We start from the raw sequence: 13,170 nt of genomic DNA, 5'->3' as shown, positions 1-13,170 counted from the left end.
TTGTGCCATCATGATGCTATTTCTGCAGTGCTAGTGGGATGATGTTTTACTCAGCTTTCTCTCATTACACTCACTACCCTGTGCACTACAGTGAATAATCATGCAGTATGATACATGAGTATCTGGGTCTGTTGGGGGGTTGGCATCTGGAAAAAATTAACTACCCTCACACCTAATAGAAATCACATGCGTCATGTCCCGTTTTGTTCATTGTGAATGAAGGCAACTTTCAAAGTCTCTATGGTCTCGTAGTTGTCTATGAGAGAGTTTGTTCTTGATTTGAATCTCTGTTTTGTCTGTAGATAGACAAGTTTGAGCAGAACTGGGACTCTGTGTACTTCAGGGATGGTGTGCGACGCATCGATTTTGTCCTGTCCTATGTTGATGACAAGGATGGAGACAAGAAAGCGGTATGCCACTAAAAACACAAACACTCACATACACTGATGGCCCAAAGTTTGGAATACAGGTTTGGTACAGTTTGTTCTTATGGAAAGAAATTGGTACTTTTAGTCACCAAAGTGGGATACAACTGATCACAATGTATATAGTCTGGACATTAATAATGTGAAAAATTACAATTAAAATTAGATTTTTTTTTTTTTTTTGAGAACTTCTTAAACTACTTCAAAGAGTTTTCATAAAAAAATCCTCCACGTGCTTCAATGACAGCTTTGCAGACCCTTGGAATTCAAGCTGTCAGTTTGTCCAGATACTCAGGTGAGATTTCACCACACGCATCCAGTAGCACTTGCCATAGATGTGACTGTGTTGTCGGGCACTTCTCACACACCTTACAGTCTAGCTGATCCCACAAAATCTCAATAGGATTAAGCTTCATTTAATGAACCAAATAGCTTTCAACAGTTTTTGATATAATGGCAAGTGATTTTCTAGTAACAAATTAGCAATTTAGCTTGATTACACAAGGATAAGGTTTTGGTGTGATGGCTGCTGGAAAAGGCCTGTCTAGATTTCATTAAAAATTACTTTTATTCAAATAGTGATGGTGCTGTTTTTTACATCAGTAATATCCTGACTATTCTTTGTGATCAGTTGAATGCCACTTTGGTGAATTAAAGTACCAATTTCCTTCCGAAACAGCTAAATCTGTACATTATTCCAAACTTTTGCCTTTTTTTGTGCATGTATGCACAAATTACCTTACAAATTGAAAAAATTGGGAGTATCTGAGAAAGTTGATGTAAAACGATGTTCATTTTGCAATTCTATTTTTGTGCTGCTAGTCACACAGAAATTGCATACTTCACCTTTAAACAATGATTTGCTTAATATTGCATGCTATGCATTAAAATATAAGGGTGAGGACCGGTACGTAGGTGCTACAGGACTAGATGATGGTTAGGGGCGAGATGTCTTCTGGGTCATATTGCACATCGAGAAGCAAGTAAAGTTGCTGACTTTGTGTCACAATGAAACCATTGCACAATACAGTCACACAGAATACACACAGAAAATCAGAAGTGAGCCACTCATTCTGCTCAGTGACTGAAAACACTGAAGGGTTTGGTGTTAAACCTGTTTGATCCTTCATGATTTAGCCTCTGTTTCCTACTGATGATGGTGAGGTGACGTGCGGTCAGGCTCTCCGCTTTGTGAAGGTTAAATCCCTTGAGACACCTGCTTGAGATTGTGTTCCATAAGTTGAAGTAGCCATAGGTCACCAAAGCTTGTGGGAAATACGCATTTTCTCGAAAGGGTTTCAAGACTTGTTTACAACCCTCAAGTCAAGCTATTCCCAAATCCAAACACATCCCCCCACCCCACTCAAAGTTGCTGCTGTCCTTTTCTGCATATCGCGTCACCGTTTTGTGGTCCGTTCTGCATAACGCGGCAGCTCATATTAGCTTATCGCTGCCCATTCGGCCCAGTTCGCGGCCGACCGACCGGCCCGCTCAGTTCTCCCAATGGCCAGTCCGCCCCTGATCAGCCCCAAAGTGCGTCAGCCCACCGTGAAAATGCCCGGTATGCCAGATTACCAGTCCAGCCCTGACTACATTCCACAGTGGCCGGTGAGCCAAAAAGATAATTTCAAACCCTGATAACATATACAGTAGGTTTATGCTTTTGATTTATTTCATTTTCATTCTATTTAAGGCTTATCTAGTTTTGGGTTTAGCATGGGTTTTGTACCTCGGCAAACATTGCTGTGACCTGTAGCTGTAAGATATCTGTATTTCCTGTCTTAGAGCATAGTGAATGTGTAGCTAATATGCATTGTTTTTTTTTTATAACAAAAAATAAAGATCATTTCTGAAAACAATGAATGTCAAAAAATACTCCTAACAACTCTAAAATATGAAACAACAAATCTATTGTTAGACTGAAGGGAACTGTACAATCTAAAATAGAGACCAGTTATTTAAAATTCTTCTAGTGTTTATCACATTTTTTGTGTACTATTTACAGCTACATTTGTGTTTGATGTTGATTTAATTTTATTAGTAAATCTATTAATTCTATATAAACTCTGCCTGGAATATTAGAATTTTATTTAAAAGCCCCTTATTATTTTTTTTTTAAATAATAATAAATTATATCTGGCACTGATGTGGTCTGTCTTCCAGGAGAGAAGAAAAGAATTTGAAGCCAACCTGGAGAAGGCTGGTCTTGAGCTGGAGACTGAAGATAAATTGGTGAGTTGCTGAATTAAGGCACACAGATGACCCCTTATGGTTGCACTGCTATAATGCCACTGTTATATTCCTCTTATGTCAGATATCATGCTCAGACTTTTCTTTGAACTGTAATGATTTTATTTGAATATTCCTTTTGTCTTTTTTTCTATTTCCCCCTTCTGTCGCATAAATACTGCTTACTTTGCTACAAAATATACTATATTAAAATTAAATAAACAAACAAACTAAAAATCAGGAAAAACAAAGACGAAGAAGATTAGTACTTCGTAAGTTATGTGCTAAATATAATAAACAAATCTAATTTTCATACACAACCTACCTGGTGTGAACTTCGCTATAGAGTGATTAAGAGCTCATGTTGAAATACTCAGTGGGCATGCTTTTTCTTGTTTTTAGGAAAAACAGTTTAAAGAAACTCTATGTGTATGTGTCAGTGTATGTAGACTATATAGGCACATTGGGCACATCTTCTTTTGTGATGTTGTGAACACCATCCATTCTCCTTTTTTGGCTTCTATTAAAGATACTTTTTCATGGGCAGACGTAATGTAATGAATTAATGTAATTAATATAATTAATTATAAGCGGGGTAGTTTTAGGTTTGAAGTAGGTTGCCTATTCAACTTGCCTATGGAACTGCCTGAAAAGTTCACCCCCTTCTACCTGCCCTTGGTTGAACTTTAGGATTGAATGCACTTAGTAGCTGCATAAAGAGCTATGGATACTCCCTTGCTCCTTTGCTCACTATGTTTTTCTACTTTTGAGGAAATGTGCTGCCAGTGTCCACATATGTAGACATCATGTTTATCAGCGTGATGATAGATGTGAAAAATTTACAGATTTTTTTAAAGCTGCTGTGGCAGCAGGGGCATGGTCAATTGTCCGTCCAAAGAGAGAGAAAGCGATAAGGTACTGGATACCGGTAAGAGTCAAGAGGGGTACTGACCAAGCATTGGTGGACACGGGTTATAATCAAACCACTATCCACCAATGCTTGGTTCAACGTGAGGCTTTGGGCACAACCAAAAGGGTGAGGTTGAAGTATGTGTATGGGGATATTCACAATTACCCCGTGGTGACCCTTGTGATACAATTTCAGGGAACAAAACATAGAGTGGAGGTCGCAGTTAGTTCCCGCCTCACCCATGGGTCCTGTATAAAAGTGATGACATGTGAAATGTGCGATGCACAGCACCGTGGAAAAGGAGTGTCTCACCATCATGTGGGCTGTCCTCACTCTCCGGTACTATCGGCTGCTCCGATAACGTCCCACTCCAATGGCTCCACCGCATGAAAGATACCCACGCACGGATCACCCGGTGTTATCTGGCTCTCAGCCATTTAAATCAAGGTGGTCCACAGGTCGGGAGCGCCAACTTTCTTTCCAGAAATGGGGGGGTGGTAGACAGGCCGGATGTCTCCCCAGGCTGAGTCGGGTGGTGTGAATATGTGACAACGGGGGTATGGTCACGCGTCCGTCCGGAGGGCGCTTGCACCTGAGCTAAATTATGTCTAACACCTGTTTCTAATTCCAGTGAGCATGGGGAGAGTAGCATATAAGCAGCCACGCCACTGAGAGAGAGAGAGAGAGAGAGAGAGAGAGAGAGAGAGAGAGAGAGAGAGAGAGAGAGAGACTGGCACAAGGAAGTCCATAGTATCTGTGAAGCTAATGAGTCAGTCAGTTTTTATTCATTTAAATTATGCGTTGCATATAGTGAAGCCAAAATACAATGTCCACACATGTGGACACGAGGTTGCATGAGGTTAATCTTTTTATGCATTCAATAATAGGGTTTCAGTTCACCACTTCAAAATATCTATCCCTGCAGGAGTCTGATGATCGTAAGACATATTATCTGAAGATCCACGCTCCATGGGAAGTGTTGGCCACCTATGCTGATGTGCTAAAGATCAAAGTGCCCTTTAAAGAAAGTGACATTCCCAAAGCACGAGACGTTCCGTTGGAGTGGCTCACTCATCCTATACGATTACCAGAGCACATCATGAGGCCAGAGCCGGACTACTTCACTGCAACATTTGACAAGAGCAAGGTTGACTTCTTCCTCATTGATAATAAGGACACATTTTTCCCTCCCTCCACCCGCAACAGGATTGTGTACTACATCCTCACCCGCTGCCCTTACTACAAGGAAGAACGTATGGAGAAAGATAAGACAGGAATTAAGCGACTGCTAAGCAACAGCACATACACCTCAGCCTATCCCCTCCATGACGTAAGTGCAAGATGTATTCACTGCTCATGCATAATTCTGTACTTTGACTCAACTTAGAGGTTTTTCATTGGATTCCCTGTTGAAAATGCCAAATGTTGTGTTTTGGATGCTGGTTTGCTGGTGTCCTGACCTGGCTTTTTAACTAGCTTAAATTAATATTCTGGGTTCAACATTTACTCACCCTCATGCCATCCTAGATGTGTGACTTACTTTCTTCTGCAGAACACAAACAAAGATTTGTAGAAAAATATATCAGCACTGTAGGTCCATACAATGCAAGCTAATGGTGGTCAAAAGCTCCAAAAATCACATAAAGGAAACATAAATGTAATCCATAAGATTCCAGTGTTTAAATCTATATAATTATAAGCGTTAATATTGTAAGATGAATGTTTAAGTCTTAAATATTACAAAAAAATAAATAAAATTTAATCTCCACTTTCACTTTATCATCTGAAAGTCACCTGTGGTGCCGGTGTCCATGAGTTAGACCCGCACTAACCAGCATTCACCAATCTTGAAACTTCATAGAAATTATTGTTGCTGTAACCTGGTCATTTTGGCAGATTTATAGCTCCAGTGTTGTCTAGCTGTGCTTTAATCTGGTTTCTGTTCATACCCCAGTGTCGGTATTGGAAGAAGGCACAGGACATGCAGTGTGAGAGTGAGCGGTTTCACCTGTATAAATACTGGGCTCGATTCCTATGCTTCTACAAGTGGCAGCCACTCAATCTGATCAAGTGAGGACACTGCAGACACATTGCTGTGCGTACATACTGTAACATGACACCTGACAAAGAGTGCTGTAAATAATTGTCTTGTTATGGTATTTTTGCTTAAAGTGTAATTAATGTCAAGAGAAGATGATTATAATTTATTCGGCTGCTGATTCTTTGGAATTTGTAATTAAAATGTTATATTGATTTCAAAGAAAAAAACACAACAGAGAAAATACCAACCCCACACTAACCCCAATGAACACCCCTGTGGTCACATAAAATAATACACAAACAAACAAATTTAATTAAATAAAAAATTATAAATAAAATATATAATAAACATACATAATTAGACTAAACTTCTCTCTCCTCATCCCTTCCCCAAAACCATCAAATACCTAACCCCAGCATTCTACCTGCCCTCTCCTCAAAAGCTGCCACCCTCCCCATCTCCGCGCACAACTCCGGAAATGGTGGCGCTCCATCCGAATTCCAACCCCTTAAAATAATTTGTCTTCCAATCCAAATGCTAGTGTAGTGCAGAGGCAGAGGCGTTTGGATCCATTTGCAGTAGTTTATTAACACAAGCGATCAAACAGAGAGAAGCAGACATAAACAGAAACAGGCTCTGATGAAGGGATAATCCAGTACTCGTAATCAGACACAGGCAAGGGTCAGGGCAGGCAGCAAGGGTTCACAGAGTCGAGAGTCTCTGGGACCGAGGCAGATCAGTGACTAAGTCCACGGCAATGTGGGACCAGGGGCGCTGAGGAACGGGCAGAGGTTGTAATAGACCAGCAGGCTTGAGATGAGAGGATTTGACGGTGTTGCAAATAACGCATTGGTGGATGAGAGTGATGACGTCGGCTTGCAAAGTGGGCCACCAGAAACGGTTGGAGACAAGCTGAGTGGTAGCCGTGATGCCAGGATGTCCTGCAATGGGAGTGCAGTGAACCCATTGGAGGACATGATGGCGAAGCTCGAGAGGAACATAGAGGCGATCTGCAGGGCATTCTGGCGGGGCAGCGTGATCTTGCTGTGAAGCAGTTACCTCAGCAATTATATCCCATTGCACGGGTGCCACAATTAGCGTGGAGGGAAGAATAGACTCGGGTTTGGATGGTTCATGGGGACTATCAAACAGACGAGAGAGAGCATCAGCCTTCCCTTTCTTAACCCCGGTCTGTAAGTGATCTTGAAGTTGAATCTGGAAAAGAACAGAGACCAGCGAGCTTGACGCGCATTCAAACGCTTGGCGGATCTGATGTATTCCAGATTCCTGTGGTCTGCGAGGACAGTGAAAGGCTGACGCGCGCCCTCCAACCAGTGCCTCCACTCTTCAAAGGCTGCCTTCATGGCCAGGAGTTCGCGATCGCCCACGTCATAGTTACGTTCTGCTGAATTGAGCAATACATGCACAGATTATGCCGCCTGCTCCTCTCACGCTCGGCCGTAGTGATATGGGTGAAGCCGATCTGCATAGGCTCGGGTTCTGTGCTTACTGGGGGATTAACAAAGTAGTTAGTCTTGTACGATGAGCGGCGAGCCCGGATGAGATGATCGAGACGAATGGCGAGCTCCATAATCTGGTTTAAAGTCTTTCCATCATCGCGGCAGGCTAGGTCTCCCTGAAGCTCTGAGATGAGACCCTTTCAGTATAAGAGCTTGAGAGGGTCCTCACCCCAGCCCGTCTGTGCAGCGAGCGTCCGAAAGGCGAGAGTGTAATCGGCCGCTGTGGAGCTTCCCTGGCGTAATGAAAGCAGGAGTTCCCCCGGATCCTTTCCGCCCACTGGGTGTTCGAACACCTCTCTGAAGTGAGTAACAAACATATCATAAGAGAGAGTAGAGAGCTGACCTCCTGACCACATCGCCGTTGCCCACTCCAGCGCCTTTCCAGTGAGGAGCGAACACACAAAGGAGATATGGCTGTCGTCGGTGGCATGCTCCCGTGACTGGTTAAAGTAGATCTCACACTGCATCAAAAAACCTTTACACGTGATGGGTGATCCAGTGAACTTTTCGGGGAATGACATTTTGGGATTGCTGGAAGGGGTACTCACAACAGGCTGTGAAGAAGCAGGTGCGGCGGGCGATGGAGCCTGATTGGCGGCCGTGATCGCTGGGGTGAGTGCTCGTACAGATTTCACTAGTTCCTCAGTGAGAGTAGTCAGTTTGACCAGCAGCTGACGATGTGTAACCAACTCCGATGCTTGTGAAGAAACCTCGTGGGCTAGGCGGAACAAATCTGCTGGATCCTGTGGTGGCGAAGTGTTCTGTAGTGCAGAGGCAGAGGCGTTTGGATCCATTTGCAGTAGTTTATTAACACAAGCGATCAAACAGAGAGAAGCAGACATAAACAGAAACAGGCTCTGATGAAGGGATAATCCAGTACTCGTAATCAGACACAGGCAAGGGTCAGGGCAGGCAGCAAGGGTTCACAGAGTCGAGAGTCTCTGGGACCGAGGCAGATCAGTGACTAAGTCCACGGCAATGTGGGACCAGGGGCGCTGAGGAACGGGCAGAGGTTGTAATAGACCAGCAGGCTTGAGATGAGAGGATTTGACGGTGTTGCAAATAACGCATTGGTGGATGAGAGTGATGACGTCGGCTTGCAAAGTGGGCCACCAGAAACGGTTGGAGACAAGCTGAGTGGTAGCCGTGATGCCAGGATGTCCTGCAATGGGAGTGCAGTGAACCCATTGGAGGACATGATGGCGAAGCTCGAGAGGAACATAGAGGCGATCTGCAGGGCATTCTGGCGGGGCAGCGTGATCTTGCTGTGAAGCAGTTACCTCAGCAATTATATCCCATTGCACGGGTGCCACAATTAGCGTGGAGGGAAGAATAGACTCGGGTTTGGATGGTTCATGGGGACTATCAAACAGACGAGAGAGAGCGTCAGCCTTCCCGTTCTTAACCCCGGTCTGTAAGTGATCTTGAATTTGAATCTGGAAAAGAACAGAGACCAGCGAGCTTGACGCGCATGCAAACGCTTGGCGGATCTGATGTATTCCAGATTCCTGTGGTCTGCGAGGACAGTGAAAGGCTGACGCGCGCCCTCCAACCAGTGCCTCCACTCTTCAAAGGCTGCCTTCATGGCCAGGAGTTCGCGATCGCCCACGTCATAGTTACGTTCTGCTGAATTGAGCAATACATGCACAGATTATGCCGCCTGCTCCTCTCACGCTCGGCCGTAGTGATATGGGTGAAGCCGATCTGCATAGGCTCGGGTTCTGTGCTTACTGGGGGATTAACAAAGTAGTTAGTCTTGTACGATGAGCGGCGAGCCCGGATGAGATGATCGAGACGAATGGCGAGCTCCATAATCTGGTTTAAAGTCTTTCCATCATCGCGGCAGGCTAGGTCTCCCTGAAGCTCTGAGATGAGACCCTTTCAGTATAAGAGCTTGAGAGGGTCCTCACCCCAGCCCGTTTGTGCAGCGAGCGTCCGAAAGGCGAGAGTGTAATCGGCCGCTGTGGAGCTTCCCTGGCGTAATGAAAGCAGGAGTTCCCCCGGATCCTTTCCGCCCACTGGGTGTTCGAACACCTCTCTGAAGTGAGTAACAAACATATCATAAGAGAGAGAGTAGAGAGCTGACCTCCTGACCACATCGCCGTTGCCCACTCCAGCGCCTTTCCAGTGAGGAGCGAACACACAAAGGAGATATGGCTGTCGTCGGTGGCATGCTCCCGTGACTGGTTAAAGTAGATCTCACACTGCATCAAAAAACCTTTACACGTGATGGGTGATCCAGTGAACTTTTCGGGGAATGACATTTTGGGATTGCTGGAAGGGGTACTCACAACAGGCTGTGAAGAAGCAGGTGCGGCGGGCGATGGAGCCTGATTGGCGGCCGTGATCGCTGGGGTGAGTGCTCGTACAGATTTCACTAGTTCCTCAGTGAGAGTAGTCAGTTTGACCAGCAGCTGACGATGTGTAACCAACTCCGATGCTTGTGAAGAAACCTCGTGGGCTAGGCGGAACAAATCTGCTGGATCCTGTGGTGGCGAAGTGTTCTGTAGTGCAGAGGCAGAGGCGTTTGGATCCATTTGCAGTAGTTTATTAACACAAGCGATCAAACAGAGAGAAGCAGACATAAACAGAAACAGGCTCTGATGAAGGGATAATCCAGTACTCGTAATCAGACACAGGCAAGGGTCAGGGCAGGCAGCAAGGGTTCACAGAGTCGAGAGTCCAGGCAGAGATCTAAGGTCCAGATAGTAACAGGGATAAGGGAATAACGCTTGGTAATGTTAGCTGAGCAAAACAACACTTCGCAAAGTGACAATGAACGGGGCAGTCCAGATATAGGGGAGATAATGATGAACAGGTGACGGTGATGAGGATAATCAGGTAAACCAGGCAGGGATGGAGATAGATAATGGCCAGAGGGAAAGATGGGAAGTGCAGTTCTAAAACTCCGGGGAGAGGGAGCGGATGAAACCAGCGGGAGGCGTAGCTGAGCGCTCCGTGACAGCTAGTCAGAACCCAATTTATTTATATATTTGTCCCCCAAATTTAGGACTGCCCAAAATATAAAGTCTGGGGGCAAAGTAAAATTTCAGTGCCCAAAACATCACACAAATAACTCTGAAACTTCAACCAAAAGTCTTAGATCATAACACACCCCCAAAAGACACGGTTGTGTCTCCAACTTCTGATTGGTATCGCCAGCAGGTGGATGTGTTTTTAAGACCAAGCCTATATAATCTAGAGGGGGTCCAATAAAATATATTTTTTTAAACTGCATAAGGTGAAACCTTGCATCTCTATATGCAGACTTTACATTTTTTTTAATCCTAGTCTCACAATCTCACCCATAAAACTGAGATCTTGGAATCCAAAATGATTAACCAAATTCTCAAAAGATCTCAACACACCACTCTCATACAGGTCACCGAGTGTAGTAACCCCCCTCACAATCCACTCTGACCAACAGAAAGGGGATTATTAAAATGTAATTTAGGATTCAGCCATATGCTTGAGGCAACATTTAAATAAATGTCTGAATTAAACACTCAGGACACTTTTTTCCAAACCACTTGCAAATGTGAGACAATGGGGTGTGACTTAACTTCTCCGGTTAGTTTGATAGAAAGGCTTTGCAATGGCAAAATAGGGGCAAGGACTTTCTGTTCAATACAAAACCAGGGAGGGGCCTGCCGGGTGCCTCTATCCAGAGTAAAATAATCTGAAATTAATCAATTTGTTTGAACCGCCCCTACCGGGTGTCTATAAAGTAACTTAATCCATTCAATACTTAATCCATAAAGTATTCCCGAACCTGTACATTTCCAAAATGTTAAAAAGATAATCCCATTTGACCATATCAAGTGCCTTTTCGGCTTCAGGTGAGATGGTAGCAACCGGAGTCTGATCATTCACCACTGACCACATGATAGTGATGAAACGCCTAATGTTATCAGAAGAGCTACGCCCCCGAATAAAACCCACCTGATTCAACAATTCAGCGGCAAAGCCATCTGGCCCCGGAGCCTTGTCTGTGTGCAGGGCCTAAATTACCTCTTCAAGCTCCTCCAAGGTTATCTCAGAATCAAGATAATGTTTTTGCTCAGTCGTCAGTTAAGGGAGATTTAATGGTTCCACAAAGTTTCTAATATCCTCATCAGTAGAAGACGACGTGGAACTATAGAAATCAAGATAGAATTCTTTAAAACCATTATTAATATCAATGGCTGTGGTAAAAATTTCATCATCAGTAGATTTCACTGAGGGAATGGTATAAAAAGAATCTCTCTGCTTTATATATCTAGCCAAAAGCCTCCCTGCTTTGTCCCCCGACTCAAAATATGACTTACTTGCCCTGAATAGCCAAAACTCCACCTTCTACGACAAAATAGTATTATATCTGCATTTCAATCGGGTCAATTCTGTCGGGCCATCAGATGACATTTGGCGCTTCAGTTCTGTCTCGGTACTTTTAATATTCTCTTCCAACTCCACGAGTTCTTGTGCTTTGGATTTTTTGGTGAATGAGGCATACTGTATAATCCGACCCCTAAGAACCACCTTAAGTGCCTCCCAGGTCACACCCACAGAGGATACGGAGGACCATTTGGTCTCCATGTAGACATTAATTTGAGTCTTTAGCATTTGTTGGAAATCAGGATTTTGCAAAAGTGATACATTAACGCGCCAACTATATGATTTATTTTTCTCCATGTGTGGCAACACCTCTAAACATCAGAGCGTGATCTGAGACTAAGATGTTTCCAATTCAGCAATCAACAACAGATGAAATTATGGACTTGGATATAAAAAAAAAAGTTATATTCTAGAGTAAATCTTATGGACTGATGGAAAAAAATTTATAGTCCCTACAAAATGGGTTCAAGAGTCTCCAAATATCTGTAATCCAAGATTTTTACACATCCTGTGAAGCATTAATGTTGCACTAGCGAGCTTACACACTTTTGCTTCTCTATGATCAAAGACCGAGTCCATCAAAAGATGAAAGTCTCCTCCCAATATTATATCATGAGTGGTGCCAACACCTTGCAACATCCCTATAAGATCTAAAAAAAGCCCTGATCATCAGCATTAGGTGAGTAAATATTAGCCAAAATATTTAAAAATAGCCTTTGCCCCTGAATTTCTGCTAAAACAATAATGACTCTTCCTAATTTATCTTTAATCTGTTTGAGACATTTGAATTGTAGATATTTACTTCTCAATGTATTGACTCCCCACATTTCCACCCCATATCTTCCCAAATTGTTTAACTTCCTGTGGGGAAAGATGTGTTACTTGAAGGAACACTATATCATATTTCTTATGCTTAAGAAAAGAAATAACCTTCCTTCTTTTTATGGGGTGACCCAACCCATTCTTATTCCACCTGGAGAGAGACAATCCACTCATATTAACATTTTACATTTTGACAAATTAGAAAACATAGATTGTGTGTCAAAAACAAGATTAAAAAGACCAAATTCCCCATTAGTGCAGCAATGAAAAACTAGCTAAGTGCCCAGAGCTCACCGTTTACACATCCGCTCCTTGCATGGCATCACGTGACTCCCCAATTCAACTGATTTTTACGTCTTACAGACAGTTGTAGTAGATGTGTTATTACATTTACATTTATGCATTTGGCAGACGCTTTTATCCAAAGCAACTTACAGTGCACTTATTACAGGGACAATCACCCCGGAGCAACCTGGAGTTAAGTGCCTTGCTCAAGGACACAATGGTGGTGGCTGTGGGGTTCGAACCAACGACCTTCTGATTACCAGTTTACCAGTTATGTGGTTTAGACTACTACGCCACCACCACCCCATCTTATTATAGCAGCATATCAAACAATTGCATTACAATTTCTGTTTGTGTCTTTGTCACAGGAAGTACTATGGTGAGAAGATTGGTATCTATTTTGCCTGGCTGGGCTTTTACACAGAAATGCTGTTTTTTGCTGCAGTCATGGGGCTGATCTGCTTTGTTTACGGTGTGCTCAGTTACGATGACAACATCACAAGGTCAGTGGCTCTGATGGATATATGGGATCAAGATGAATGCACATCTGCACCCTTAATAAAG

At 43.5% G+C, this 13,170-nt stretch overlaps 1 protein-coding gene across 1 annotated transcript in view; it reads left to right on the top strand.

The window, feature by feature from the left end:
- Positions 1-13,170, top strand: part of LOC127661444 (anoctamin-5-like) — a 49,617-nt gene that overhangs the window by 23,406 nt on the left and 13,041 nt on the right. The window contains exons 4-8 of the mRNA XM_052152166.1: positions 303-410; positions 2,589-2,657; positions 4,490-4,894; positions 5,519-5,634; positions 12,975-13,109. Of these exons, the coding sequence (XP_052008126.1) occupies positions 303-410; positions 2,589-2,657; positions 4,490-4,894; positions 5,519-5,634; positions 12,975-13,109 (833 nt within the window). The remainder of the gene's footprint in view (positions 1-302; positions 411-2,588; positions 2,658-4,489; positions 4,895-5,518; positions 5,635-12,974; positions 13,110-13,170) is intronic.

This window comes from Xyrauchen texanus, chromosome 2, assembly GCF_025860055.1.
Source record: "Xyrauchen texanus isolate HMW12.3.18 chromosome 2, RBS_HiC_50CHRs, whole genome shotgun sequence".
Lineage (NCBI taxonomy): Eukaryota > Metazoa > Chordata > Actinopteri > Cypriniformes > Catostomidae > Xyrauchen > Xyrauchen texanus.
The sequence above is the reverse complement of the archived record's forward strand: the minus strand, read 5'-3'. Positions and strand labels throughout refer to the sequence as shown.